Source organism: Drosophila serrata, unplaced genomic scaffold (assembly GCF_035046125.1).
Source record: "Drosophila serrata isolate PLE 108 unplaced genomic scaffold, ASM3504612v1 contig_272, whole genome shotgun sequence".
NCBI lineage: Eukaryota > Metazoa > Arthropoda > Insecta > Diptera > Drosophilidae > Drosophila > Drosophila serrata.
This window is the reverse complement of record NW_028257170.1, coordinates 8,488,771-8,516,626: the sequence shown is the minus strand read 5'-3', so window position 1 is coordinate 8,516,626 and position 27,856 is coordinate 8,488,771. Positions and strand designations below refer to the sequence as shown.

The 27,856-nt window shown below is 40.3% G+C and overlaps 1 protein-coding gene across 7 annotated transcripts; it reads left to right on the top strand.

Moving 5' to 3' along the window:
- Positions 1-149: 149 nt before the first annotated feature.
- Positions 150-27,856, top strand: Exn (Ephexin). Of its 7 annotated transcripts, none has more exons than XM_020960034.2 (9): positions 150-673; positions 13,428-16,653; positions 18,244-18,344; positions 24,482-24,729; positions 24,793-25,770; positions 25,832-26,024; positions 26,083-27,104; positions 27,162-27,366; positions 27,426-27,856. In XM_020960034.2, the coding sequence occupies exons 2-9, from the start codon at positions 13,520-13,522 to the stop codon at positions 27,587-27,589; spliced, it is 6,045 nt and encodes a 2,014-aa protein (XP_020815693.2). In that variant the 5' UTR covers positions 150-673; positions 13,428-13,519; the 3' UTR covers positions 27,590-27,856. The 7 variants fall into 7 exon arrangements, with proteins under 7 accessions (XP_020815693.2, XP_020815692.2, XP_086689598.1 ...); XM_020960033.2 differs by lacking the exon at positions 150-673 and adding an exon at positions 7,203-7,729; XM_086833472.1 differs by lacking the exon at positions 150-673 and adding an exon at positions 9,271-9,470.

Genomic DNA, 27,856 nt, shown 5'->3' with positions numbered 1-27,856 from the left:
GCGCAGAGATCGTGAATCGGAATCGGATCGGCAGCGACTATAGCCCCATTGTTATGGCCGCGCACTCTCGCACGCTCTCTCTCCCCGCTCCCCGATCTCCGATGCGGCGGTATCAGTCTCCGGTCTCAATTCTCCATTCTCCGGTCTCCAGTCTTGGGTCTCCGTCGTCACAGTCTCAGACCAACGATCAAACTCTTACGAGCTCCATTAGCGCGCGCGGTTCCCCGTCTAATTGTTATCGAGACCAAAATGTGTGTGATTGATCGCTGTGGCAGTGCTGCTGCAACTTGCGATTGAGTGGAAAATCTGAGAAAAGTAATTGCAAATGTAAAAGTGGAAAAGTGAGAAAAATGTGAAGAGTGAAATATTTTAGTGTGTGGCAAGTACCAAGTCCAAGTCCCAGCAGCTTCTTCTCACAATGGAATCGCCACTCACAAAGCATAGATAAAGTGATAATACCCCGAAGGCCAATTTGTATATGAAAGCGTGGTAGATAATGCCGTCGGGTCATTACTTATATAACAACTGAACAACAAGTGAATTAGCATACAAATGAAAAGTGTGAAAACCAAAAATATTGATTGATTTAAAGCTCCCATAAAACTAGCACTTTGGATGCAGATATCGGTTTCGGATTTAACAGCAATAAATACACAATGAACGGCCTCAAAATGTAAGTTGAGAGAGAGGGAAACAATAAAAGTGATAAGACCAATGCAATTGCAAGTACTCGAGTAACAATGCGTCCCACTGATAAATGCGGTCACTTATCGGCAGTTTTCTTGGAAAAAATAATAATAAAGAAAAATCCCCCCTAGGTAATGTGTGAATGATTCTTCCTCGAGCTTGTTCTTTGCAAACACCAAAATCTTTATTTTTATTACACTTCTCGATCTCCCCAATTATGTGTCTGTGTGTGTGTGTTTCTACGCCCTTCTTTGCCAATTTACGGTTTTTTGTGGTTGCCGTGCAGTTAGAAAGCTGCCAAAAGCAAATAAAGGTCGGGCTTTACTCTCTTTGAAAGTTGTTTATCCGCGGGATTGGGTCTGAGATTGAAGTTGAGGAGAGCAGGGACTGGAAAGTGAAAGACGATTGATTAATGTCGTGATGAAACTTAGTTCTACGGGTTTGGAATCAATAATATTTCCAATGCCCGTATGATGAGAAATGTTATGCATTTAATTATGATATTTAAGAAAACAAAATGGTGTTTAAATAGCTTCTTTAAAAATAATTTCTCAGTTCATCAGAACTTTCTTCAATGCAAGCTTTATTTCTTAAAGCTTGATAGAAACTTTTTCTTCATATGATAACACTTTTTATTTACTCAATTGAATGAATTGCTTTTATTCTCAGATATTGAGTAATTGATTACTTGTTTTGGCACTTCAATGAGGTTAAATCAACACTAATTGATTAGTCAATATATTGATTTAATTTAATGAACAAATTTAGAACAGAGTTTGTTAGGCTAAAATATAAAACTAGTGTTAGAGCATTTTGTGGGGTTTCCTGAAATTAATTTTAAACAACAACCCTCTCAAAATCTCTGGTATTATTCCCCCAAGCTTTGGTAATTTCCCAACTAAACCTTATTTATTTAGACCCAGAGCTTAGGCACAATTTTAATGGTAACCAGCTGGAGTTCCAGTTTCGATTTCATTGCAACTCAAAAGTCCGGCGACTAAACCGTTAAAATTACAACAATTTCTTCCGGCCTCATTAAAAGGCAAATACAAGTTTGTGTACACACACACTCGATTGTGATGAGTGTAATTCTGCAATGTGTGTTGTGATTCGAGCGAAGTGAATGCCAATGGACTGACCTGGTCATGGCTTCCGTTTCGCTTTTGTCGCCGCAGAAGAAATAACCATAATAACTCTGTTAGTTATGCAGTCGGTGGCAAATTATATGCTCGACGAGATATTACAGCTCCACTTTCCATTTTCATTCACATGATCTCAGCGCGGTGACCATCTTGAGATCAGCTTCTTTGCATAACAATCATCGGATGCCTAAGTGCTGGCCATATAATTAGAGCCCACGCCCACACCCAAGCCACACGAAATTGTGCCGCGTGGGGGCAACAAATGTATCTCGCAGATACAACTAGATGCTGATATATACTCATAATTGCAATAATTGGTAGGTGCAGCTCACAGCCGTTGACAACCCTGGTCGGAATTAGCCAGAGTCTCTCTCGCCGGGGACTTTTCCCTGTGGCATTCCTCGGCCAAGACCGTGACTCATGCCCCAAAAGCGAGACTGATGCTGGTCAAAACCTGTAGACTGAGCTGCACAAAAGCCCACTTACTCACGTGGCCAGATGAGCACTGAAAACAACTAAGTTTTTTATATAGATTGGTAATAAATTATGATCATAAAAGCAGAACTCTTTTTTCATACAGAAATTAAATCTTGGTCAAAGAATATTCACTTGAGTTTAAAGAAACTTTTAAAGGAGATCAAAGTTTGAAGTATTATTTCGAGATAGAGATGTTTAGCTCTAAAACTGTAAAGGATTATCATCCTTATCATATAGTATAGTATATATAATTGTCGTTGATATTAATGGTCTAACGTTTAAATCCCTTTACATAATTCTTGTTATATTATTGAAACTTCTTACCGAAAACATTTACTTGATTATCTTCAGGTACTGTTTAAATGGGTTTTAGTAACCTAATGCTTACTTTTCTATTTACAAATTTAAATTAATTAATTTAAATAAAATGTTCTTGAATAAAAATGTACAATATTTCTCCCTGTGCAGATGCCTTTGGCCAGTTGCTTGGCGAATGCTTTCGTCGTGCCAGCCAATGAACTTCGCTCGAGTAGCTCCGATATCAGCAGATATTGCTGCAAAAAAATGCATAATATATATATATAAATATATATGAATAATCTTGAAGTTTAGCGAAACAACGCAATGGGAGAAGCAAACACGTCATTGTCGTCATCGCTGACATACTTGGTGACATTTTCAATGTGAAAACTGCACCGTAAATTATGTTGGCTTCATCGATCGATCGATCGAACGATCAGTTCGATCAGCAGCAGGTTCTTTTCGGGGTCTGAATCTGCTTGCCAACTTTATTTATTTATTTTTTGGCAATGTGAAATTCCCCTAATTGATATTCCCTCGGCATTTGGCCATAATCGCAGGTCGTGAGACAATCGTCTCGCAGTCAATATCTTTTTGTGGCATGTCAAGCATTCTACATAAAAAATAGTTCAATGCTGGTTAAATGGTGTCACCTTAAAATAAGTGTGGGCGACATTTAAAAGAGGTTATAGACACGAAATAGTAAGCCAAAGTGAGATGTGGCCTAGAGAGTTCGTTGATCGAGAGATGAGACATCACTTGTCCATGAATAAGTGATAATAACTGGTTTGCAGAGATGGGGAGAAAGAAGTCCCAAAGTGATTTCTATAATAAGATGAAACCGCAAGCGGAAATTTTGTAAACAACATTCACAAATTTCTAAAATAGGTTGGGAAAATTTGAAACTGGAATTATCATCATCTTTGGAACCATAAAAATGTAGTTTCTTAAAATAAATCTAAGTGGATTTCTACTAAATAGAAGCGATAACGAAACTAAATAAATGAATCTGCATATAACTTATTTTAAGCACTTCTTATTACTTATTCTTAGTGTTAATTTTCCTGCGACTAAATAATTTTATTTACAAAGAATTCATGTAAAAACTTTTGATAAATTTATTCATCATGCAAACTGATTGAATACTCTTAGTAAGCCAGCCATATTTACTTTCTTTTCCATTTGCAGTTTAACTTAAAATATATATACTATTTATATATTATACATATTTCTGCTCTCCGATATGGGGACTTTTCTTTCTTTACTGATTAAACACGATTCCAAGCAACCGGCCACGACCAACGACGACTGACCACTGATCGTACGTGGTTTCGATTTAATTCTTAACAAATCACGTTTTGGGGGGCTGAGATGGGGAGGCAAATGTCCAAAAACCCGAAGACCCCTGCCAAGGCCATCTAATCCGCGTGTCGTCTTCAGTTTATTACCATTTTTCCCCCACTTATTAGCTGACTTTTTCCTTGGTTTTCCTATCATCAAAACGGTGGCATGCAACATGCGACAGTTGATGACAGTTGGAAAGTAGTCATATATTTATTTTTCGCGCCCAGATCTCATCTCAGCTCTCTCTCTCTCTATTTCTCTCCCGACAGTTGTACAATAAATTAAATAGACCAAAAAATTAAAGAAATACAGAAGAAAGAAGCGGAGATTTCGTCAGCTGAAATGGTAACGATAATTAAAGTTTTGCATTACAGCAGCTGGCGGTGATTAATGGGCATTGTTTCGCATACGCCCTGTAGCCGCAGCCCGAAACCGCCCCGAAAAGAAAAACTACAAAAAACTACAGAAAAACTACTACAACGAGGCACAAATTAAAATGAAAACGAAATCAGGCAAAGGAAAATCAGCCACTTAATGCAAATTACAGAGACAGATACAAAGATGCGGAGATATACATAGCAACAAGTGTGTCTGCTATGGAAATGAAGTTGCCACATGTGGTGCCTCCGCCTCATAAACAGTAACAGTCCCAGATCCCAGATCGTAGGCACACCACCTTGTCGGAGCTGATGATGATGATGTTGATGATGATGATGATGATGATGATGATGATGATGATGATCCGCTCAAGTACAAAGCGGTTGCGCTGACAAGCCCATGTTTGGGCGTTGAGTTCGTTTTTTAAGCTCTGTTTTTTATTTTTTGCACTCACTCCACTTGCTGTTTTTCGCATTGCATTGAATGGAAGTCGAAATGGAAATGAAAAATGAAAATGAAAAGGAAAACGAAAACCAGGTTTACAGGTCGCTGAGATTTTTTAGTTTTTAGTGAGCGCCCAAACTTTGCGAAATGCAAAAATTCCTTTTAACTCTCTGTGCTACATCCACATATTTTACTGTGGGGTTTTTTAACCCCCTTAAAAATCGTGAGAAAATACTAATTATTATAACCGCAAAATTGTCACAGACAGGTCTAAATGAAGAGTTAGAGAAAGAGTCACAGAAATTGTTTGATTCCCAAAATGTTTAATAATTGTTGATTTAAATTATTTAATTGATTTTATGTTTTTCCCAGTTTTATTTAAATTCCGATTTTATAAACTTGTTAACTATTATAAATTCTTATTATACAAAAAATAAAATCTTAATGCTAAAGGTTTTGTTTCCTTTTTACTTTTTAAAACTAAATAAATATTCATTATTTATTTATTATATTTTAATTCATGTATTTTATACCCCTACAGGATATTATAATTTTAATTAGAAGCATGTAATGCCATGAATTGGTCATTTCGGACCCTATAAATAATATACATATATTCCTAATCAGCATCAAAAGCCGAGTCTTTTTAGCTTTGTTTTGAGGAAAACTAATTTTGGTCAATTTTTTGAAAATCTCAAAAGGGGTTACATCGCCAAAATTGTAAAAAATGGGAAAAATTTTAGTTTTTGTTAAATTATTTATGCAAATTTAGTAGTCTAATGAAAACTAACATAAAATAGCATTCCGAAATAATTTAAATGCTTTTTTGTTTTTACATTATTTTTCATTAGGTAACTAATATTTTAGTTATATTTATATTTTAGTGGTCAACAAAGGGTTAAGCTGTTAATGTCTGTTAACAGCGACGAATGGACACTTCATTCGCATGCCATCCCGCTCACACGTACACACCGGTTAACAGCCGTTAAATATTTGAAGTGTTTTTGCTCTGCCGCCGCGCTGCTTGTAGTTTGTGTTTTGTTTATCTGCCTTTTGTTTACTTTTTTGTATTTCCTTTTTTGCTTTTGCTGTTCCCAGTGGGTTTGAGTTTCGGTTTCTGTTTTTGTTCCGCCTCTTTTCGACTGTTTTGAACTTGGACAAGAACTGGTATTGAATTTCGAAACCGAACTCGAACTCGAACCCGAAGTCTACATCTGTTAATCTTCGTGCTGATTGATTGAACGATTGAAAGACGCTTGCGGGCGTGCAGTCTCCGAAGAATCGCGCGTTCTTCTGGCTCCCAAAACCTGTTTCCGCTTCCCAGGCGCCTCAATGGGTGATTTATCTCGGATCTTGGCATCGGCAGAGTCTGCAGAAAGCTGCCAAATCAATTAGAGGCGCTGCGACTTAATTAAAATTTGTTTGCCTAATTAAAGGCCACCATCATTTCCACAAGTCAATGTGAACGAACGCTCGCACAAGCGATTCTTTGTGGCCGATTCTACTGGCTTCACTTGGAGCTCCAACTTCAGCTTCAGTTCTCTGCTTTTGTGGGTCGCATGCCTCTGGAGAAATGCATTTTGCAGTCGAAGAAAAGGAAAATAAAACCGAAACAGAACAAGAAAGGGGAACAGAAACAGAAACAGACACAGAATCAGAACAAAATGCAGCGCCAAAAGCCAATGCACAAGAATGCGAGACGAACTCCAACAATCCAAAGATCCACGATCTTCAACTAAAGTTGCAGCACACTGCTAAAAAAATGTATTTTTTCTTTCCAAATTTAAAACGGGTTTTTAATTTTTGTATATTTTATTTAAAAAAAAAACATTTAACAATTAATTCTACAACCTATTTGTCTTTAAAATAAGAAGGATAAGGATATGAACATGGATATTAACCAATTTTAAAAACATGTACTTCATAGTTGCTTTCATACCTGAATTTTAACATGTATAAAATTTTTAAATATTTTTCCATTATTCTATTTTATGATCATATTAAGCTTATTTACCTAATGTTATTTAAAAGCATTCGTAGAATAAGTGATAAAATATTGTAATATACTTCATAAAATATTTATATTTGTGAGGTTTTAAATGTTTATAGAATACTATACTATGCCTTTTCATGAAAAATCATCGATGAATTGCTTAGAATTTTGTTCAGTGCAATAACAGCTTTAGGAATAGCAGCAGCAACGGCAATATCAGTAGGAGCAACATAAGCTGCGGCAGCGACGTCAACGTCAATCGACAGCGGCCATCGGCAGAGCAGCTAGCAGCGGTAACAACACTGACGACAGCAGCAATGCCAATAGCAACAATAACAACTAACGCAGCAGCAGCAACAACGCTCGCAGCAGCAACACTCATAGCAGCAGCAGCAACAGCAGCAGCAGCAGCAACGTCGACAGCGGCAGCAACTCACGTCAGTTGCTTTGCGGTCGTCGTTCGTTGGAGACGTTTGGAGTTGCCCAGTTGCTCAGTTGCTCAGTGCCTTGCCTCGATTTCTTGGGGATTATTTCACATATTTCCCTTTTGGCACTCCTCGGCGCGTGTTGCTCAGTGTTTTGTTTGTGTTCCCAGCTCGCGTTGGCCCCTACAAATATTTGAAATAGCGCGCAATGGCCTCTAGCAGTGTGCAGAATTGAATCCGTAGCACTCCGGCTCTACGGATTCCGGGAATGTGCAAGTTCTTTGGGGCCAGAGTGAAATGAAAGCTGGCAAAAGTGAAACGCCCACAAGAAAATCGTCGGAGGTGCTGTTGCCTGCTGCTCTTGAAAGAATCTAGCCAAACCACTTGGCCAATTCCACATACATACACGACACACACACGGTGCCAAGAAGTTGGTAGAGGCGAAATTTCACCCAAGAACAGGCTCCAAAATCGTCGTTAGCCTGGCTAAAACTTCGATTTCCGTTGGGATTATATCGAGCTATCGCTAGCTTTTGATGGTAATTAAACGGATTTAATGTTCTTAGCTGTTGGTAGATTAATATCAATGAGGAATTGCTTGAATTTCAAGTTTTTTTGAAAGTCAGCTTATCTGTGGATTAAAAATATCTTATTTGAAAATGTGTAAAGCTGGAAAATGGGAATATCCATGATAAAATGTAAAAAATCATCTAAATTAAGTGCTTTTGAGATTCTTTTCCTATGAAAATCCTTTTTTCTTGAACATCAAATAGCAGGATATATAATATTAATACACTTGTTTTGTTAACAATTTTAGAAAATTCGATATTACTTGATTCTATAAAACCAAATATAGAATATTAGTTTCATAAGGGTTTTAAGCCTCGATTATCGATTACCATAAATATTTTCCTAGCTTTTAAGATCCTTTATCACTTAATGTTTATTCAAAACTTAATGGTCTTCTAGTGTGTTGTGAGAGTATTTAAAAAATCCCTAAAACCTATAATTTTTCACCCGACTTTGACAACTTTTGCTGGCAATTAAACGAAATCATAATTTTACGCTTGCTTTTTTAGTGAATTTCTTCCATGACTTAACCGTAAACTCGGCTGACTTTTTGTCGCCGTTTTGCTTCACACACACACGGGACACACACACATGGATTGGCCCATGGATTGGCCTCCGAACTGACCTCTTCGGTGGCTCTGTGACTTTTTGAGACTTCCACGACTCAACGCGGATTCCCCGCTTACGGTTTCAAGAATTACGGTTAAGAATCCGCCGTGTGTGCGCGAGCATTTTCCGCTGCCATGTTTTCTGTTTTCTGTGTTGTTTGGGGTTCCATTAGCTTCACTTTGCCAATGTTGCACGCTAATTATACGCCTCTGTGCCTTACGCGGCTAAAGTCAGACTTAGTCGACGATTCCGACTCAGACTCAAGCTCAGACGGGAAAGAACATGAAGAGAAATAATGGGAATGTTAGTTGGAACATTACTTAAACAAAGATTAAGCTTAAAGCATAAAGGTTGATTTATATTATCTAATGATTTGTATTAAAATACAAGATACCTTTTCAAATTTTTAGTTTGTAACTTATTCAAATATTTCCCCCAGTGTAAGTCTTAGGTCTGGCGTCTAGCTCTGTTTGCGGTTCTTTGGCTCTGAGGCAACGGAGCTTGGAATGCAGTTAATGCTCGTTTGCATGCACAAAAATAACAGCTGGTTTTAACTCTCCTCTGGGTGCTGTACTAAATAACTGCCCCTAAAATTGTTTCTATCAAATTTCCCATCCGATAAGCCTCTGACTCACCATGTAATCAGTCGAGTGATAAGCAGCTTGCAAATAAATATAAATACACAGAAATTGTGTCACTTGAGCTGTGCATCAATTTAACAAATTCAATTTAGCTTACATCCCAGCTCAGTCCAGAGAGCAACAAAGCATGAATAATGCTTAGACTATATATAATATATACATATAGGAACTACCCTTGGAGAGAGAAAACACAAACTACTTGTATATCGACCCATTGGCTTTTGTTTACCATATATAAAGCATACGCAGCGTGGCCCTAAGGGGTGTATTAACGCTTAGGGGTTGCTCGCAGCTAGCTCTCAGCTAGACCTTTCAGTTGGCTAAGGGCTGCACGGGCTGTTCGTCACGGCAACGTGGCCAAAACAAAACAAAAGGGGTTAGTCTGCAGTCTAGACCAAAAGGAAAAAGAAAGGTATTTCAGTCAACAATATTTGGCCAGTCGAAGGTCCTTGTGTCCCCAGTGAGTGTGTATTGTTCTGCGGGTGATGTAAACTCTGACTCTAAAAACAAAAAGAATTGTGCAATCTTGAAAGCAAGACCAGAATTATTTCAAATTTTTCACACACTTCACAGCATCTTTAAATCAATGCCCAGGCAGTTCATTAGCTCTGAAATAAACAAAAAACAAGAAACGCTGACAAAAAAGAAAAGTAAACTTTCACATTTCTAATGGCGGCTTTTGTTTCTTTTTTTTCTTTTCTTATGTTCAGCTGAATGCTATGCAAAATGGCAATAAATTTTCTTTGATTTAATTTCTCGAAATTAAAATATTTCTGTCCGCGGACAGATTATTTCATTTCATTTTATTTGCCATCGTCTTCCGCATTCAGAGAGCCAAGATTAGTGGTCTAGAGGTGCGTGTCTAATCTGCGGATTCTTGGCTTAAAAGTCAGCTGTGGAATTATCACTTTCACTGCACCTCAGACCCTGGAAAAGCTCTCATTTCTTTTGGAAATTGTGCCCAGTTCATTGTGATAAGTCAGAGCAACAATAAAAGAAATCAAACAAAACGCATCCGTTTTGAAAGCCATTTGCATACGTATAAAGGTATTGAGATATAAATGTATATAGGTTTATCTTCATAATAAATGTGTGGCAGGTGCAGCAGCTGCACATGCAGCTTAGCCTAAAAAACTGCAGCTCATCAAGTTTCTTTTTTATTATTTCGTCTTTTCTTCGACTCGAGATGAGGTTGATTTTTCTGTATTGTTGAGGTGTCTCTGTCGTCTGTCTGTCAATTGTTTACATTTTCCTTTTAGGTATTTTGCTTTTTTTGAGTCTGAGGCTGCTTAATATGCAAAACATTTTTATTGACCAGGCCAAAAAGCGGTTGACCGCCTCACAGCTGGAATGGCCTTAGAGTCCGCTCTCTATAAAAGGCATTGGAATTGTCATTCTGTGGCGGCTAAAACCGAAAATTTAACATATTTATGGCACATTGGGGGTTGTTCAGGTGGATTCTTTGATAATTGATTAGAAATTAATTAAATTAAAGTCATTTAGAGATGCTAAAATTAAGCATAATTCAACTGCGAAGATGCGAATTTATATTCAATGCAATTTGTTTATATATTTCGAGTTAGGGAGTGGTTATTTATAGAAACGTTTCTTAAATGTTGTATAAATTCAGAGTTTTTGGAGTTGTTTTACTTGTAGAAATGTCTCTTGAATATTTTGTAACTTTAAATTAAGCCTAGATACATCGTATATTACCATTAAATCAATTGGCATTTCAATTATAATTTCCCTAATTGTCTTTTAAGCAATTATCACTTCCCTGCAGCTCACAGTACTTTTCACTTAGCTTTGTTAATTGATTTGTCAAAAATATAATTGCGTTTCATAAGTAATAAATCATTTTGTGGCCTTCCTCAATTAAATCACTGAAATATTCGAAAAATATGTTGTAGAGTTTGCCAGTTGCCAGTTGCCAGTTGGCATTATGGCTTCCCCTTGGAAATCCCCGTTTTTTGGCGGCCAGTTTGCTTTCCGCCTTGCAATTGACAAATAATCGCCAATAAAAAATTCCATGCCATCTAAACAAGACATTTTATGTAAACATACAAAATTTCCTTAAATAAACAAAATATGCTCAACGAAAGAGGTTTGCGTAATCGTCAGCAGCTTTAGCTTCTTTATTTACATTGGCCCCGGGATCGTGGCTATATAATATATTTTTCCTGTTCGAAAAAACCTTTCTGCAATGGCAAATAAAAATTAATATTGTTATTCTTGCCGCGTGCGAAGTAGTAAATAAGAGGGGAAAAAAAGTGACAACTAGAAACAACTTATGGTTATACCTGGCCATATATCCAAACAAATTGAAATACAAAGAGCAATAGGGGGACAAAAATATGTATATGGAAAAAGATGAAGATGAAGACGGCTAACGAACTGACTGACTGACTGAAAGCAGCTTAAAGCCATTTTACGATACCTTCAGACGATGTGAGGCAGAAGAAATTGTCTTCGCTCGCTCGCCTTTATGTAATCGCTCATTATAATTGGCGTTTGTCTGTGACAAAGACACGTGAACGGGTCGGGTAAATAATTGTCAGGTGCGAGGAGGCGGTAAGACAATATTGTGAGCCTCGTTTTATGCAATGCCATATCGTCACATAGCCCACATCGATCCACCAGCGATAAGCCAGGGAGCATTCATACCGCATCAAGCATACGCAATGTTGTACGTACTACAAACCACATGCCATGATTTCCCACTCAGCGATTGTGACTTCCTTGAGGCGACAATTTTGTAATATATCTATATATATATATATACTAGATACTTCATACTATAAGTAGTCAGTTTTGGGCAATCTAATGGGCAGTGAGTCAAAAATCGAAAAGAGGCTTAAAATACCTTTGCAGATTACACGATTTTTAAAGAGCTTTTTGCTTTTGAAGGTAGTTTTGATTGTGGAAATTGTTAAATGAACAAAGAACAAACCATAATGTTTAAATACAATTGGTTTTGCTTCTTTTTCAACATTTTTACTCTTGATTTTTGTTTTATATTTATGTGTTTCTTTATCTTTGTTTTTTGCTTAGTTTGTTAGGTTTTTTTGAAGCTAAATATCCTATAAACAAATGTTTCTCGTTGTTATGTATAATTTGTTATATCTGAAACCCAGATAAACCTCAGAAAATACTAGTTGTATTAAGCAACAAACTAATGGCTCAATTAAGGCAGTATAATCTAGTATCTTTTTCTTGAAATTCTTATATTAAACACTTTTAAATGTTCAAAAAATAATGAATAATTGTTTTCTTTATGTCTTAAAGATACTGCTTACTATTGCGAAATAATTTTAAATACGAAAAAACCAATAATTATTAATTTAAAATAATTAAACCATTAACTGTATCGAGAAAACCTTTGCTTATACAATATTTAAATGGTTGAACAGTTTTAAATGCTCATATGTATTAAATAATTAAATAGTGCTGAACCTAAAAAAGTAATAATAAATTAATAAAACAACTATTTACAAGTTTTAAACAGTATAAACTATTACTAGAAAATTATTTAAAACCATGCTAAAACATTTTCATAAAATACTGTATTTGTTTTATTTTAAAAACAGTGATTTACCTTTAAAATACACTTTAATTAAAAAAGAAAAACACTAATTCCCAATAACAGTTTAAACTCTTATCTTCGTCTTGCATAATCATATAATAATTATTTTAAGCTTTTAAATAGTTTTAAACCTTCACAAATATTTAAATTTTATAAAATCGAAAACACTGCTTAATCTTTAGAAATTATTATTAAACTTAAAGCAGAACTAATTTGTAATTTCAAACTATTATTAAGTTCTTGGAAAATCATATATAATAAATTCTTGAAGCTGTTAAACAGTTTTAAATCTTCATTAAATAATATTAAATTTAAAGCTAAGCGTTTACACAATTCGAAATATAATAAGAAGTTATCAGTTTTTATGAAAACAAATGTATTAATCACTGAAATTCTTAAGCAATTTAAACATTTATCTGAGATGTTCGGAATTACGAATATTTATTATTACACATTCCTGCCGGAACCCAGATAAGAGTACAGCTTTCTGCAGCAGTTCTTTGTCTTAAAGCTGTTTTACAATCTCTCAATATAAACCATGAATAATGCAGCTAACCTATTAAAAAGAACAACAAAATAAATACAGCTAGCCTTGTAAAACGAAAATATTTAATAACAAATAAGTGTTCTAAGCCTGCTGCCCCTTCCTCTGGCTCTCTTTAAATATGTCAATCGAGAGCTTGTAGAGAAACCCCGATAAAAAATTCCACAACCAGCTTATCGCGCATAATTGCTGCGATATGCCACGCCCTGAAAAATAAATGCGCCTCCATTAATTTGCATTTTGTGTTGAGCAAGATTTTCACAAAGCTTTCTCTTCCACTCTCGCTCCAGGGGCAACATCATCACCATCACCATCTTTGCTGGCCGAGAACGTGATCGCCTTCGGGCCAAGATCGGAGTGAGCCAGCGCCATCATCATCAACATGGCGATGTCACCTGTCTTGGATGCGGCTGCCATTGCCGCTCGCCGTGATCTCAATGGGAATAAGACGGCGGCAGGCACACGAACGCGCTCTGGAGCCACCTCAGCCACAAATTCACCGCGTAAATCGAAAAAGACTATAATTAATTGGCTGGTAAACAGCAGTGCAGATAGTGAAAACAATAATCCCAAAGCAAATACCAATCCCAATCCAAATCCAAATCCAAATCCAAATCCGAGTGCGAATCCAAATTGCAATTGCGAGTCGCGGGCCTTTCGTGATTTTCGCGGTGTGCAAACTCTGCGTTTGCTGTGGAGCAAGCGCATCAAGAGTGCCAGCGAGGAAGCCCAGGCCAGTCCAGGTTACCACTCCACCTCCAGCTCCACCTCCACCTCCTCCTCGCTGGGCACCTTGAAGAAGCTAAACAAGAGTGTCAGCTGTCTGGTGAATGCCTTCAACAACTCAAGAGATTGTGGAACACCGGAGAAATCGCTGGCCAAACGTGCTGCCAGTTTGCATAATCTGCAGGAAGCGAATAACCGAAATCTTCAACTTCAAAGGGAAAAGGATAATTTCTACAAATACAAGAACGCCGAGCAGGCCAGGATGCGGGCCAAAATGAGCAGCGAACACAGTGAGGCCAGTGAAAAGCGCCTGAAAAGTGACGACAGCAGCAGCAGCTCACCTGCCGTGGCAGTCTTATCAGCGGGAGATAAGGTGGAACCAGAGGTGGCAGCAGAGGTGGAGGAGGAGGAGGAGCAGGTCGAACTGCGGGCCAAGCGAGAGCGTAATCGCGGCGAGCTTTTCAGTCTCAGCGCGACGAGCGCCCTTAACGGCGACGGTGGCGGCAGTAGCGATTCTGTAAACACTGCCCATTCTCGGGCCTCCACCTCGATCTCCTCCAGCGTCACCCACACCACATCGGCCACGGGACGTTCCGGGGGTCGTCGCAAATATAGCTTTAAAACACATGCCGGGAAGTCGTATCTCCAGCACCATCACTCATCCAGAAGGATTAGCGGGATGGATGTGTCGCACAGCTCCGGATCCAGCTCCGGTGGCGGCATCAGCTTGGTGGCCAAGCTGACGCAGCAGTTCAACGAGATCATCCAAAAGGATGCTCGACTCCTGGAGCAGGTCAAGCGGAATAATGGAGTGTGGCTATCACGGGGAACTCATGTCTACAAAATAGTGGAGAAGCAACCTGCCGCCGAGTCTGGTGAGGAAGGTAACCGCATCTCCATGGTCCAGCGAAATATCAAAAAGTTCGAGAAGCTGGAGAAGCCCAGTGTGCCACTGAAGAGTGAGCAATTGATGCGGAAGCACCAGGAACTGATGGCTAGTGGTTCCACTGCCAGGGGAAGCACTCTTCCGCGAGGTCCACGGACCAAGAGGAATCTCAAGCTGCCGGCGGGAAGTCCAGGCATACCCGAACTGCCGGTGGTCAGTGAGGAGGCCAAGACACCCAAGGAGCCAGCTAAGCAACCAAAGTCAAGTCCCACAGAGTCACCGCCTGATGAGCATCAACAAGCTAAGGCTGAGAAGCCCCAGGATAAGCTTGATCTTGCTGCGGGTGAGGAACAGGAGGAGGCGGAGGAGGAGGATCTGCGTCAGAAGCAAAGGAAGCACAAGTATGCCACCATCTATGAGAAACTTAGGTTTACCTTTGCCAAGGGCAGGAAATCAGCTAGTCCCTCACCCACAAAACACAGATCCAAGGAGGAGGTATCCCAGGAAGAGGAGGTGGTGTCGAAGGAGCCAGTTTCTAAGGAGGAACCTCCCCAGGAGGAATCTACCAGCGAAGTGGAGCTCAGGCTGAAAATACCCAAGGAAGAGGTTTCCAGGAAAGACGAACCTAAGCTAGAGGATCCTTCGCCTGTTCTTCCCCTGCCTCCCTGCATTGATGCCGATTCCAAGATCCTCGATGCCCTTGAAGCTGTGGATCAGAAGCTGAAGGTTCTCAATCCTCCAAGTGAAATGTCCTCGCAGGATGGTGAACTTCTACTAGGAGCCAACAATGACTTTGAGCAGCGCATTCTGCCCAACAACTCCTTCGTCTATCAGGCGGCCAATAAGCAAATCTCCAACAATCAGATCCTGCTCAACCAGGCGGTAAATGTCACCCTGGTCAATGCCATCGAGGGTGAGCAGATGATCATGGAGCAGAAGCAGCTGATGAAGGACAAGGCAATGGAGCTCAAGGCGGAGCAGAAGAAGGAGGAGGAGCTGCCGGAACCCGAATCCATCTACGAACCCATCACACCCATTGGCAGTGAGACCAAGACTGAAACCCCAATCTCCAGCCTCTTCAAGATAGCCGCTCAAAAATCGGAGATTCTGGAGGATATATACCAAACCCTGGAGGAGACAACCAAGAGCACTGCCAAACCCAAACTGAACATCTGGCTGGAGGGCTATGAGTCCATTGCCGGCTCCCAGGAGTCATCTCCACCAGCCTTCGATGGCTACGAGTGCATTGGCCAAGAGGAGATGGTAAGCACACCCATAATCCTGGGAACTGGCACCTTGGGTCGCAACACCCGGGATCAACTGCCGGAGCTTCCGAAGCCCATGAGAGTGCTCCCGAAATCAGCGACGCCTCTGCGACCTGCTCCTCCCAAGCCGGGGACTAAGGAATCCGAGGATGATGAGAATATCTACGACACCATCAAAGGATGCTACGAGTCCATGCACTGCAAGACCTCCTCCTCATCCTCATCCAGCGGAGGAGCTACCCTCACCACAGATGCCATTTCCCTGGGCTCCAATTGTTACGAGAGCATTGCACATTTCCGCAAGGCAAAGATGGCCACGGGACAGAACCAGGGATCAGCCGGGAGCTGCATCCAACTCTCGAGCAGTGGTTCCACCTTGACCATCTCCTCGGACCACAAGACCAATAGCTTGTACGAATCCTCACTGGCGGCCAATGGATGCGTCGTCTACGGAAGTGCCAGTGTGGGTTGCCGCTCCTCCGTGGGCAGCAGTGCCGGAAGTCGGGACAGCGGAAAACCCGGTGACAAGAGATCCTCGATAGCCGGTTCCAGTGATAACAGCGATGCCTGGGTGGACATCTCGGATGGCGAACATGGACACACGAAGGTGGAACTGGCCACCGAGGCTCAGTTTATTGTGTGAGTATAACTTTTAAATACTTAAATACTTGATTTTATGCAAAGTTAGAATTTTGTATTAATATTAAACAGGAAATTAGGAAAGTGGTTCCAAGGGGAGGTTTCTAAATGCTTTGTTAATATTTTTTCAAACAGATAAGCTATCAATATAATCTTGTGTTTACTTTTTGCAATACATTTTTTGCGCTTTACAGCAATTTCTATAATTTCTGATTTTAATTCGTAACGGATTAGCTATTTTACATTCTAGTAAAGTTTTTATATTTGATATAATGGATGAAATATTTCATATACAATATATATTAATGTTTAATCACCTATAAAGCCTCTGTAAAAATCAACGTAAAGTGACTCTTTTGAGGGAAAACTTTTCAGAGTCTTAACATCTAGCAATTAAAGTCAGAAATGAATCTTTTTTAATGTCAACTCTTTGCTAATTGAAATGAAATTGAATCAAATTGAAGTAACATATAAAAACATGGCAATTTTTATTGTTATTTTCCTGTACAGCGGAACTGCAATTCCCCTTTTAACATGGACTATATAAATTCTGCGTATATTGCTTATCAGTTTGTTTAGATTTCGCCTTATCTAATCGCCTTGGGCCAAAGACAAGACCCGAAGGGGTCTCCAACCCGCTCAATTCCTGTTGCCCTCAATAAATGGTGCAACATTGGTGTTTATATAAACTATATACATATATATATCTATAAATTATAAACCCATAGCTAAAGGTTGACCCCAAAAAAATACACGGAAATGCAGGTCAAGGTGGCTGGAGTTGAGCTCTTTACTACTTACTTACATTATCTTACAGTTTTAAAAACAATAAGCAATAATTAGTTCAGAATATTAAATTTGTATATATATATACACAGTAAAAAAGGGTTACTTAGTCACTCTGTTATTTTTCATTTGCATAATCTGATAAATAAGTAAACAAAGCCGAGAAGATAAACGCTACGACGTCAGAGGAAGCAAAACAAAACAAATTGCTGAAAGTTCGAGGGAAATATTAAGGGTATATTTCAACTTAATATATAAAATATTAAATACTAAACAAAACCTAACAAATTCTAACTAATTTCCCTTGAATTACTATTCATTTGTCAGACAAACTCTGTGATAATTTCAACAAATTAAGAACCATTTAATAATCATTCACTTAATTAGTGAAATGTCACGCTCTGCTCTGTTCCATTTCTTTTCCATTAATTTTTGTTGAAGTTGCAACACTCGGCCGGCCGGCTGATTGGAACTCTCCTCTCCCCTCTATTAATTAGACCACTGACCTACAATTTGTTATGTTATCAGTCGATAAGATTGACTGCCTCTGACGGGCCTCTTGAGGGAAACCCTAGAAGTTCTGAGAGAAGTCGAGAGGCAATCCAAGCACTCTGGCCAGTCAGCACTCAGCATGGTTGGAGGAACCACATCAGAGACCTTTTTCCGCTTATTTTGATCGATCGATTTTTTGTTTTTTGGGGGGAAATCATGAAGTACTTAACCACAACTATTTTAAGGCAATTAAATCAGTATTAAGTAGTCAACGATTTTAGTTAAAATATCTTTGCCCTTGGCCACTTTCAGTGTTCGGGAACGCTTTAAGCCGCATCGCACACGGAGCCCCGATTGGTCGAAACGCATCAGAGACAAAAGACTGCAGAAGAAGGCGATAAGCTGCATAGAGGGTGAGTATTATCTATAAAAAATATATATAATAGTTAACTAAACAATAGTTAAGACTATAGATAAGCAAAAATTATGTCAAGAACCTTAGAAAGTGCTTACTTTGTGATGAGAAGGTTACAAGCTATTTTTGACTTAAGTAATTTTTTTTACAGAATTATATTTATTTTTCTTATTTTTTACTCTTTAAATTTAACCCAGAAACTAAAATAAAACTTACAAAAATGTCCAAGCCAAGTTCCACATATTACGTATACGCCATACGTTTTGATGTTCGAAAACATTACGTATACCTTACGTTGTCCCGCTTTGTTCGATCGCTTGGTTCGTGTCTACACTAAGCTTTGCCATCCACAATTGTAGCTGTCCGTTGAGTGTTGTGGACTCCGTGTTTGTGACTTTGGCAAGCAAAACGCCAATAATTATCAACGGTTTAATTGCTGCGAGCCCCGCTAGCTATTTTGCCTTTTGATAAATATGCATAAGTGGCAGACGTAGTAGCCCAAAGAAAATGCCAAAAGTGAAGCGGAACCCGTAGTGATTAACAAGGCGAGCAGCTAGCAGAGCGTTTAATTAGCCGAGCAACCTTTTAGTTTTTTTCTTACAAATGAGAGTGAGAGTGAAGTAAGCCAAGCTTACGGAGAGCGGAGAGACAGCAAGACAGGTTCCACACAATGCCCATAAAGTGGACGCAAAGTGCAATTTGCTCAATGTTGTTGTTGTTGCCGCAGCATGCTTTTGGTGGGGATCCGTGTGGATCCCACCTCTCTCTCATTCGGTTAAACGCGCTCCACTCGAACGGTCCGAAAAAAGTTAAACCGGCGGACTGTTTAAACAGAATTTTGTGTGATAAATGTGAATATCGGTGTGCATAATTAATGATGTTGCTCTAATAATAATCTGAGAAAAATAAACAAAAGAAGACCAAAATGAAATTAAGTGAAACAAGAGCATTAACAAAGTTTCCGAAAAAACAAAAATTGAGAGGGAGAGAGAGAGATTGCGAGAGCAAGCGACAGTGCATTTTGCAGTTACAAGTTTTTTGTGTGTGTGCTTTTTTTATTGTACTTATGTGGAGACGTCACGAACTGAAACCGATGCCGATGATTTTATTGTTGCCCTTCCACTCCGTCCACACCCAACCCCTCGGCAACACCCCCCCCTGCTCTGAATTATTGTTGCTTTTGTTTGTGGCGATGACGAAATTGTTTAGCGAAAACGAAAACCAGTCTAGAAACATAAAACGCCAGCCAACAGCTCACGGAGCAACCTTGAAGAAGTCTTAACGAAACACAAAGCAAAACAAGGGAAAAAGCGTAGAGATAACCGTTGTACATCCAAAGGAATCGCGATTTGCCAATTTAGCCAATTTGCAATTTACCAATTCGATGGATGACTTTTGCAAAAATTAGTTGTAACTAGCACGAAAAATAAACAACAATTAAACAACCCTCTTCATATAATGGGCAACTATTGCAACAAAAGTTTACAGCCGATGTGCAATGTGCAGTGCGAATTCGAGTGCGAATCCGAAATTCGAAATCGAGGAAGCATATTTACAGCACACACAGAGGAAAAATTATTTTTTCAAAGTTGATATTTGAAAGATATTTTCCTTAATTGATCGTAAAATAGATAATTAAAAGTTGAAAATAGTACAAATATGTCATGAAAAAAACTAGATTCATTGTTAAAGTGAGATTTCAGTTCAGCAAGATGATTTGGTTAGTAAATTTAATAGGAAAGCCCTCTTAATCTTTTTTAAAGACTAAAATGTCATAATATAATGGCAATTCCTTTTAAAAAATAATACTCAATATTAAATTGTGCTTAAGTTCTAGATATTTATGCCTTAAAACAACTGAATTTCACAAAAGTTGGAAGTATAAAACCAGTTTTCTGAGTTAAATAAAAATTTGCACCAAGAAATGTTTAACGATAGAAAGAATAAAGTAAGTTTCTTCAGAAATACTGAAGGATTGAACTATAATTTCTTAATAATTACAGTTTTTTGTATATTATTATATTGTTATTATTTCGCTCAGTGTTCCACGTAATCCTACAAAAAAGGCTTTGTGCGAAAAATGCGATAGTGCCTCTCTGAGCCAATCCCCTCTCCCAAAAGGAGAGTTCAGCGAACGCAGTTGGCAATTGGAAAATATCTTGTAATTGCTTCATGTTTCACGGGTGAAACCGAAGCTCGGCTTGTTTAGGCTTAGCCCGCTAAATGGAAATTCTCAGCTTAACTTTTAACTTTTACCCGAGGCACGTTCAACTCTGGCTCGTTACGAATACCGGCTCCGAACTTTGCCATGTTATTTATTTTATTATTTTTTATTTTTTTTGTTTGTCGTCGCCCGACACGCAACTCCCGCAGCGAAAGTGTCGTGGAAATTCAGAGTCAGACTTGGGGCGCATTGCAATGAAAATTTATGAGCCCCACTTGTCGCATCCAGGAAGAGATCATGCTTGGGTTTTGGGAAATCTACGGAATAGATGCACATTTCCAATTAGATGACTGTTACAGGGCAACCTCGAAAATGGAAGCTACAAAAGTTAAAGAATTAAAGATGAAAATGATTGAAAAAGAGGCCGATGATGTAGCAGAAATATTCCCTAATTACCAAGAATTTTACATATAATTAATAGTTTGAGGAAAGTTTACAATATTTCCAAAGAAATGTACCTTGTTTACAAATTTTGGATGCTGAAAGCAATGTATTCACTTTGTCATTTAGATGACTAAGGCTTACATTGAGGAATACAAAATAACTACATTATTAACTGGGAAATTGTATTATTTGTTATATGCCAAGCCTTGAATTATTGCAACAGAAACAGATAAATAATTTATAACAAATTTTTAATTGGTTGCATGCCTAAAGTTCAAATTCAGTCAAAGTCTGGGATTTTTCGAAGTAGATTGCTTATAATTAGGGGTTTTAATGTAATCAATTTACAGAGTAAGCCCAAAAACACTATTTAATTATTATTTAAGCTTCTAAAAAATGTATTTTTTTACTATATTCCATGAATATAAATCTATAATGTTCAGATTCTTATTACAAATTCAAGATATATTAAGAATGCAATAGGAATAACTCTATTAAAATCAATTATCATACAGTTTAAGTAAAAAATCTGCTAAAAGGAACTATAAATTGCGATTTACATAAACTTAAAAGCCAATATCTGCTAAAGGGACTATAATTATTGTTATTTTCAAGTTTAAACAAAGACATTTGGATGCTATCAGCTTGTTTTTCTTACGTGACCAAGCGACGATTGAAAGGCAATGACATCGTTTGGCACTTAATAATCTTAACCTTAATGCGTCGTCCGATCAATCAACCGTTGGATGCGATCCGCTGTTCAACTGGATTTCTTTCCAACTGTCCAAGTGCACCAGCATTAATTGTTAATTACCAGCGAATAAGAAGAAGGAAAAGTAGAAACATCAGAATCGACCGGCCTTGCACTTGCTGTGCATTCCATTAAAACAAAAGATGGAACTCCGACGGGATCTGCTTCCTCAGCTGATGTGTGAATGCAATTTGTACACTAAACTACACACATTCTGCACATCTTGGCTGTTTACAAATGTATCTCATTTGCTATACTCACTATGGGTTTCTTTTTTCTGGTATGTTATGTACCATCTCGCGGTTTCTTTGTTCGCTTTGGTGCGGCTAATGAAATAAACCATTTCCGTATTGGATATGAACATTCGCTTTGCACGTACCAAACAAAGGCCTAAATTCGCAGAAAGAGAGAAATATGAGAGAAATTGAAGCCTGTACGTCAGCAAATAACCTGAAACCGGTAACATTGAGCTGGCCAAGATCCCAGCTCCTTGTTTCCGAGCCAGAATCCAACTCTCCAGCGGCCCACGCGCAAAACAAGTGTCGCAGCCAAAAAAGTATCTTGTTTCGTTCAAGATATGTACCTTTAAAGCGGGACAATAGAGGATGAAATAATAGCAGTGTTAAAAAATTATATTTTTAATAAATTAGCACTGCAAGGGGACTTTATTAGTATAAAAAAGCAACTGGTTTTCTATATATCTTAATAAAAAATTAGATAGTTTTAGACTTTGAATGATTGCTTTTGTTTCTTGTACAGTTCTCTTAATATTTCCTTTGTTACTTAATAATCAATATTTATTAAAATAATGCCTTAGAATTATATAATAACGATTGGATCGCTTAATACCCAATCCGTTTTGTCATTACCAATTGCTATTTACAACAATTATGGTCTGCATTCTTGATTGCTATTATTGGTGCCACAACTGTAGATGAATTCATGCCATATAAAACTCATATTCATGCTCAGATCGGGCTCCAGCTTGCAGATCTTGACTCCAGATTTTATTGGCTCTCTCTCTCTCTCTCTCTCTCTTCATCTCTATCTCTCTCTCTCTCTCTCTCTGCGGAACCGGTTAACATTCGCTGCGCTTGCCTGCCTCCTCATCTCCATGAGATATTACGTATACGTAATATGCGATCAGATACCATCTAGCGTTGGAATTTAATGTTCTCTGGCTGGAATTTTTCTAACTTTACACTTGGCTTGCTGGCAAAATAAGGCTTAAAAATTCATTTGAAAATTGCCAAATTCGTTAGTTTTTCAGGGCATTTGATGTGCGGCACCTGCCATCATGGTGTTTGATTTTCCAACTATATGAGTACATATACATATGTAAATAGTAGAGAGAGAGACTGTCTGCATTCAACCATGATTCCATTATAATTTGCGCTATTTTGCATGCCCCTGCTTTGGGTGTTTTTTGCTATTATTTTACTTTATTTTAGTTTTTAGCTCAGCTTGGTTTAGTTTAGTATAGCATTCGACGCCTACGGTCTGGTCTGGTCTGGTCTGGCTGATATACTATATGGCTCTATAAGGCCAGCTTGTATATTGTTGTGACACTCGGAGAGTCGCTTTAATTAGCATATCGGACATATCGGACATAGTGGACAAAGTGGACATAGTGGGCTGAGTATTTCAATCAGAAAAGGGCAGACAATTGCAGCTGCTTTAATTGCTTTCAATTGAGTGATTTTTTCCTAAGAACAGAGTTCAAAAATTCCAGAAGAAGAGCTGCAACTTCACACTTGAAAGAATAAGGGAAACATTCTTGGAAGTTTTAAGGAGTATATATAAAGAAAAAGTGTTTGGAATATATAAAACAGTATTAAACATATAAAACAATATAAAAAACATAAAATATATCAAACTTAAAGCAACACCATTAATTAAACACTCCTAAACCAACTTAAAAATCTATTTAAGAATAGAAAATTTGCCATAAAAAGACCAATACCATAAGAAGATAATTAAATATGACAAAGAAAATATATCTTTTTATGGCAACATTTCTAGAATAGAAAAGAAATTGGTTTATTTTTAGTGTCAGACCTTTGAGTGAATCATCATTGATTTACAGTCTTTTGAACCCCGCCAAAGATGTGACTAGATGTCGTCAATTAATCCCAACAATGACCAGCGCCTGAGCTGCTCCAGCAGCCTGAGCAGCAGCGGTCATCCCGCCGATTTGGTAACCCTTCCCCGCCAGCGGAGACCCCGTGCCGCCGGCGAGGTGGCAGTGACCAGTGGTCATCAAAACTCCAGCTGTGTGTATCTCAATGGGCCCGTGTCCGCCGAACCAGTGCGTCCCGCTCCCGAACCGATCTACCAAAACGAGGCGGCGGCCATTAGCCAGCGATGCAGTCATGTCCACCAACGGGCCCAGCTGCTGACCTCCATGCGGGTGAGCCACGAGGTGTCACCGGAGGAGGGTCAAGAGCATCCCACAAAAGTCACGGTGACAGTGAGCACTTTCGTAGGTTCGTTCTGGTTCCAAGAAAATATTACTTTAACTTTCATTTAAAATATATAAAAAGAAGCATTTTAAGATGTAATAAAACTAATTGAAATATTGTTCTTTGAAGAAAATAATATATTAAGTTTAAAAGTTAGTTCTAAGCTATTGAAGAGCAGCCCTTTAAGTCTTACCATTTTTTATTTACTTATTTAAATAATAAGCTTATAATCTTATTATTTATATTATAAAGAAACTCCGAACTCAAGCTTATATATGTAAATACTTTAATAATCATCTTTAAATCTCCTTCAGATGACTCCGATCACTACTACGAGACACTTTCGCCTTTGGGCAACAAACGCCATTCGACGCAGTTGCTCCGTCCTCACCAGGATGTGATTCGAACCAGTGGAATCCGCTCATCTCAGCGTCGCTCTAAGAATCACTCCGCCTCCGCACATGCCCTGGGTGAGCATGTGGTCATCTCGGATGACTACGACTCCTTTGAGACAGACAGCGATGATCCAGGCGAGGGAGAGCCCGACCAGCAACAGCGAAATGTAAGTACTACCTATCCTTAGTTCCTAATTAATTAAATTAAAATATAAAATTTACCATTCCAGCACAACGACAGCGGTGTGGACATGCGAAACCATCGCCTGCCGAAGCCACCTCCTGCCCAAAATCAAGTTTACGAGTTCGTTCGCAAATTCCGGGATTTCATCTCCAGCAAGAAATCGCCAAAGGGCAGCCAGCAAAAGCTGTACGAGAATACCCCGGCGGCCACCCAGTTCTATGTGGAGAGTGGCAAGAGGCAACCGGAGGTAAGGGAGTACGAGAACACAGAGTACGGGCCAGAGAGGAATCCCGTGGCCACAAGTCCGCACCAGGAACAGGCGCCAGTGCTGAGGGCCAAGCAGAAGAATGGAAAGAGTCTGCGTTCTCGTCTTCGCAAGAGTCTGGTCGGATCCAGCTTCGACAGCAAGCATCTGGCCTCTTTGACGGAAACACGGAGCACCTTTTACGTGGAGGACCCCGAGGGATCGATGCTGACCCTGCAGTTGCCTTCCCCCGAGATGCATGGCTCTGGGGAACTGGATTCTGGCTTCTGCGAGAAAACTTGCACGCCCACGGCCGAATCGCAGAAGTTCTCCACGGTGTCTCGCAAGGCCAAGAAGGAGGCGAAGGCCACCAGGCGTCGCACCACCATTGGACTGCGTCCTCATGAGCCGCCGCCTCCACCTCCGCCGCCAATTGGTGGCAGTAAGACGCCCACGGAAACGGAGCTTCGAGAGCAGGAACCTGGCCAGACCACCTCCTGGTATGCCGAGTGCGGTGTCTTCAAGCAGGCTAGTAATTCGGCAAGTTCTCCACGTGGCGATGAGCCAGTCACCCCCACGCCCAGTGCCGGAGGCGTTAGTTCGTGGTATGCAGAGTCAGGTCTCTACCAGACCAGCGGCATATCCGTGGCCAGCTCCAGTGGCAGTTCCGGTGTCTCCACTGGCAACGAGGCTGGTCTGGGTGATGAGCTGAACTCCGAGCCGCACAGCCTGTTCTCCAACGAGCCCCTCTATCAGATGTACAGTGCCGCCAAGCTGGAGGTGAGTCAGCCAAGAAAAACTATTAAATCTCTTAAACTTAAATCCATGAATCTACTTTCAGTCCATTACACGTGACCTGGAGGCGCACGAGGGATCTGCAGATGGTTACGAGGAGATAGGTCAGCATGCCAAGCAGAAGACAGAGCCACTGGCGAAGCCAAGACCCACAGCCCTGCAGCTGGTGGAGCCCAAGAATGGACCTTCGCGGACACTGTGGAGTGAGATCCCAGAGGTCATTCAGTCCTGCATTCTGCGTGAGTATATTATTATTAAAATTATTATAAATTTTTTATTAAAATAATTACATTTCAGCCACCTTGACTAGTCGGGAGCGCAGCCTGCAGGAGGCCAAGTTCGAGATCATCACCTCGGAGGCCAGTTACCTAAAGTCCTTGAACCTGCTGCGTCGCCACTTTATGAACCACAGTGCCTTCATGGATACTTCGGTGCTGAGTGGCCGGGATCGGAAGGCTCTCTTCTCCTACATCGTGCCGGTGCACGAGTGCTCGGAGCGACTGCTCACTGAGCTGGAAGCCTGCTGGCAGGATAACATTATGCTGCTGGGACTGAGTCGCTGCATCTACGAGATCGCCGAGCGGCACTTTCATGTCTATGTGGCCTTTTGTGAGCATCAGGGACGAATGGATAGGACACTGCGTCGGCTGAAGGAGTCCAAGGAGTCGAGTGCCTTCCAGCAGCACTTGGAGCGACTGGAACAGAGTCCCAGCTGCTGTGGCCTCAACCTGCACTCGTTCCTGATGCTCCCCATGCAGCGCATCACCCGGCTGCCGCTCCTTATCGATGCGGTGTTTAGCAAAGAGTCGCCGCTTAATCGCGAGGAATACGAAAGCTGGAAGCTGACCCTGGCCCTGGTCCAGAAAATAGTGGCGCAGTGCAATGAGGCGGCCAATCGCTGGGAGCAGGCCTACGAGCTGGAAAGGATTGCCCGTCAGCTGGAATTTCCCTCGCATGTTCGTGCTCTTGCCATTACGCCCATGGGTGTACCACGAGCGGGCTCAAAGCCACGCTTCCTGGTCAAGAGGGGTGAACTCACCCATCTGATTTGGCGCGGTGAGGATGCCAAGTTGACCTTTGGCAAGCGCCTGACCAAGGCCAGCATCTACGCTTTCCTTTTCTCGGACCTCCTGGTCCTCTGCAAGCGTCGCGGCGAATCCAACTTCACCGTCTTTGACTATTGCCCGCGGAGCATGCTGACCCTGACCGCCGGCGACACTCTGCCCCAGCTGCCCACCAAGGACCTCAAGGATCAGGCCGGCAAGAACCTCATGCTGATGACGCTGCTGGAGAACTGCGATCGCAAGACTGTCGAGCTGGTGGGTTACATTTTTAGATCTTTCTTTTGAATGGAAATTAATCTCTGACCTACTAAGGTGCTGTCCTGCCCATCGGTGTCCGACCAGCAGCGCTGGTTGCAGGCCATGCGACCGCCCGAGGCGGAGACCCCCGGCGAGAAGCTCTACGAGTCCTGGGACTGTCCCCAGGTGGTGGCCAAGCACAGCTACGAGTCCGATGAGCCGGATGTCCTTCAGCTGGAGCTGGGCGATGTTGTCAACGTTTCCCGCAAGCTGCCTGATGGTAAGAGTTACTTCTAAAAATCCGTTGACAATCTCTTTAAATCCCTTGATTTCTTGCAGGCTGGTACCAGGGTGAAAGGATACGGGATGGCGCCGTCGGCTGGTTCCCAGGAAGCTACACCGAGGAGCTAAACTCGGCGCATGTTCGCGCTCGCAACCTTAAGCAGCGGCACCGCCTGCTCACCTTTACGGCCACTTACCTGGAGGCGCAGAAGGGCAAGTGATCTGGGTCAGTCTTGAGCTGAGCAGGCGAGGAACGCCAACCATTTATAGTCCGAAAAAACCATATACCATTATATATATATATACACTTTAGGAAATGTGATAATTATTTAATTGGATGTCAAAGCTGATGAAACGGGAATCTTAACCATATCTTCCCCTAGATAGTAAGACATAGCGAATAGTTGTATTTATGGATAACTGTGTGTTGATATGTAAGTGAATTCTCGATAAACAAATAAAAAACTAAATGAAAGCAATAAGAAAAA

Coding starts and splice junctions, on each gene's coding strand:
- Exn (XM_020960034.2), top strand. CDS start 13,520: ATGGCGATGTCACCTGTCTTGGATGCGGCTGCCATTGCCGCTCGCCGT. Junction 25,771..25,831: donor ACAGTGCCGCCAAGCTGGAG/GTGAGTCAGCCA, acceptor ATCTACTTTCAG/TCCATTACACGTGACCTGGA. Junction 27,105..27,161: donor ATCGCAAGACTGTCGAGCTG/GTGGGTTACATT, acceptor TGACCTACTAAG/GTGCTGTCCTGCCCATCGGT.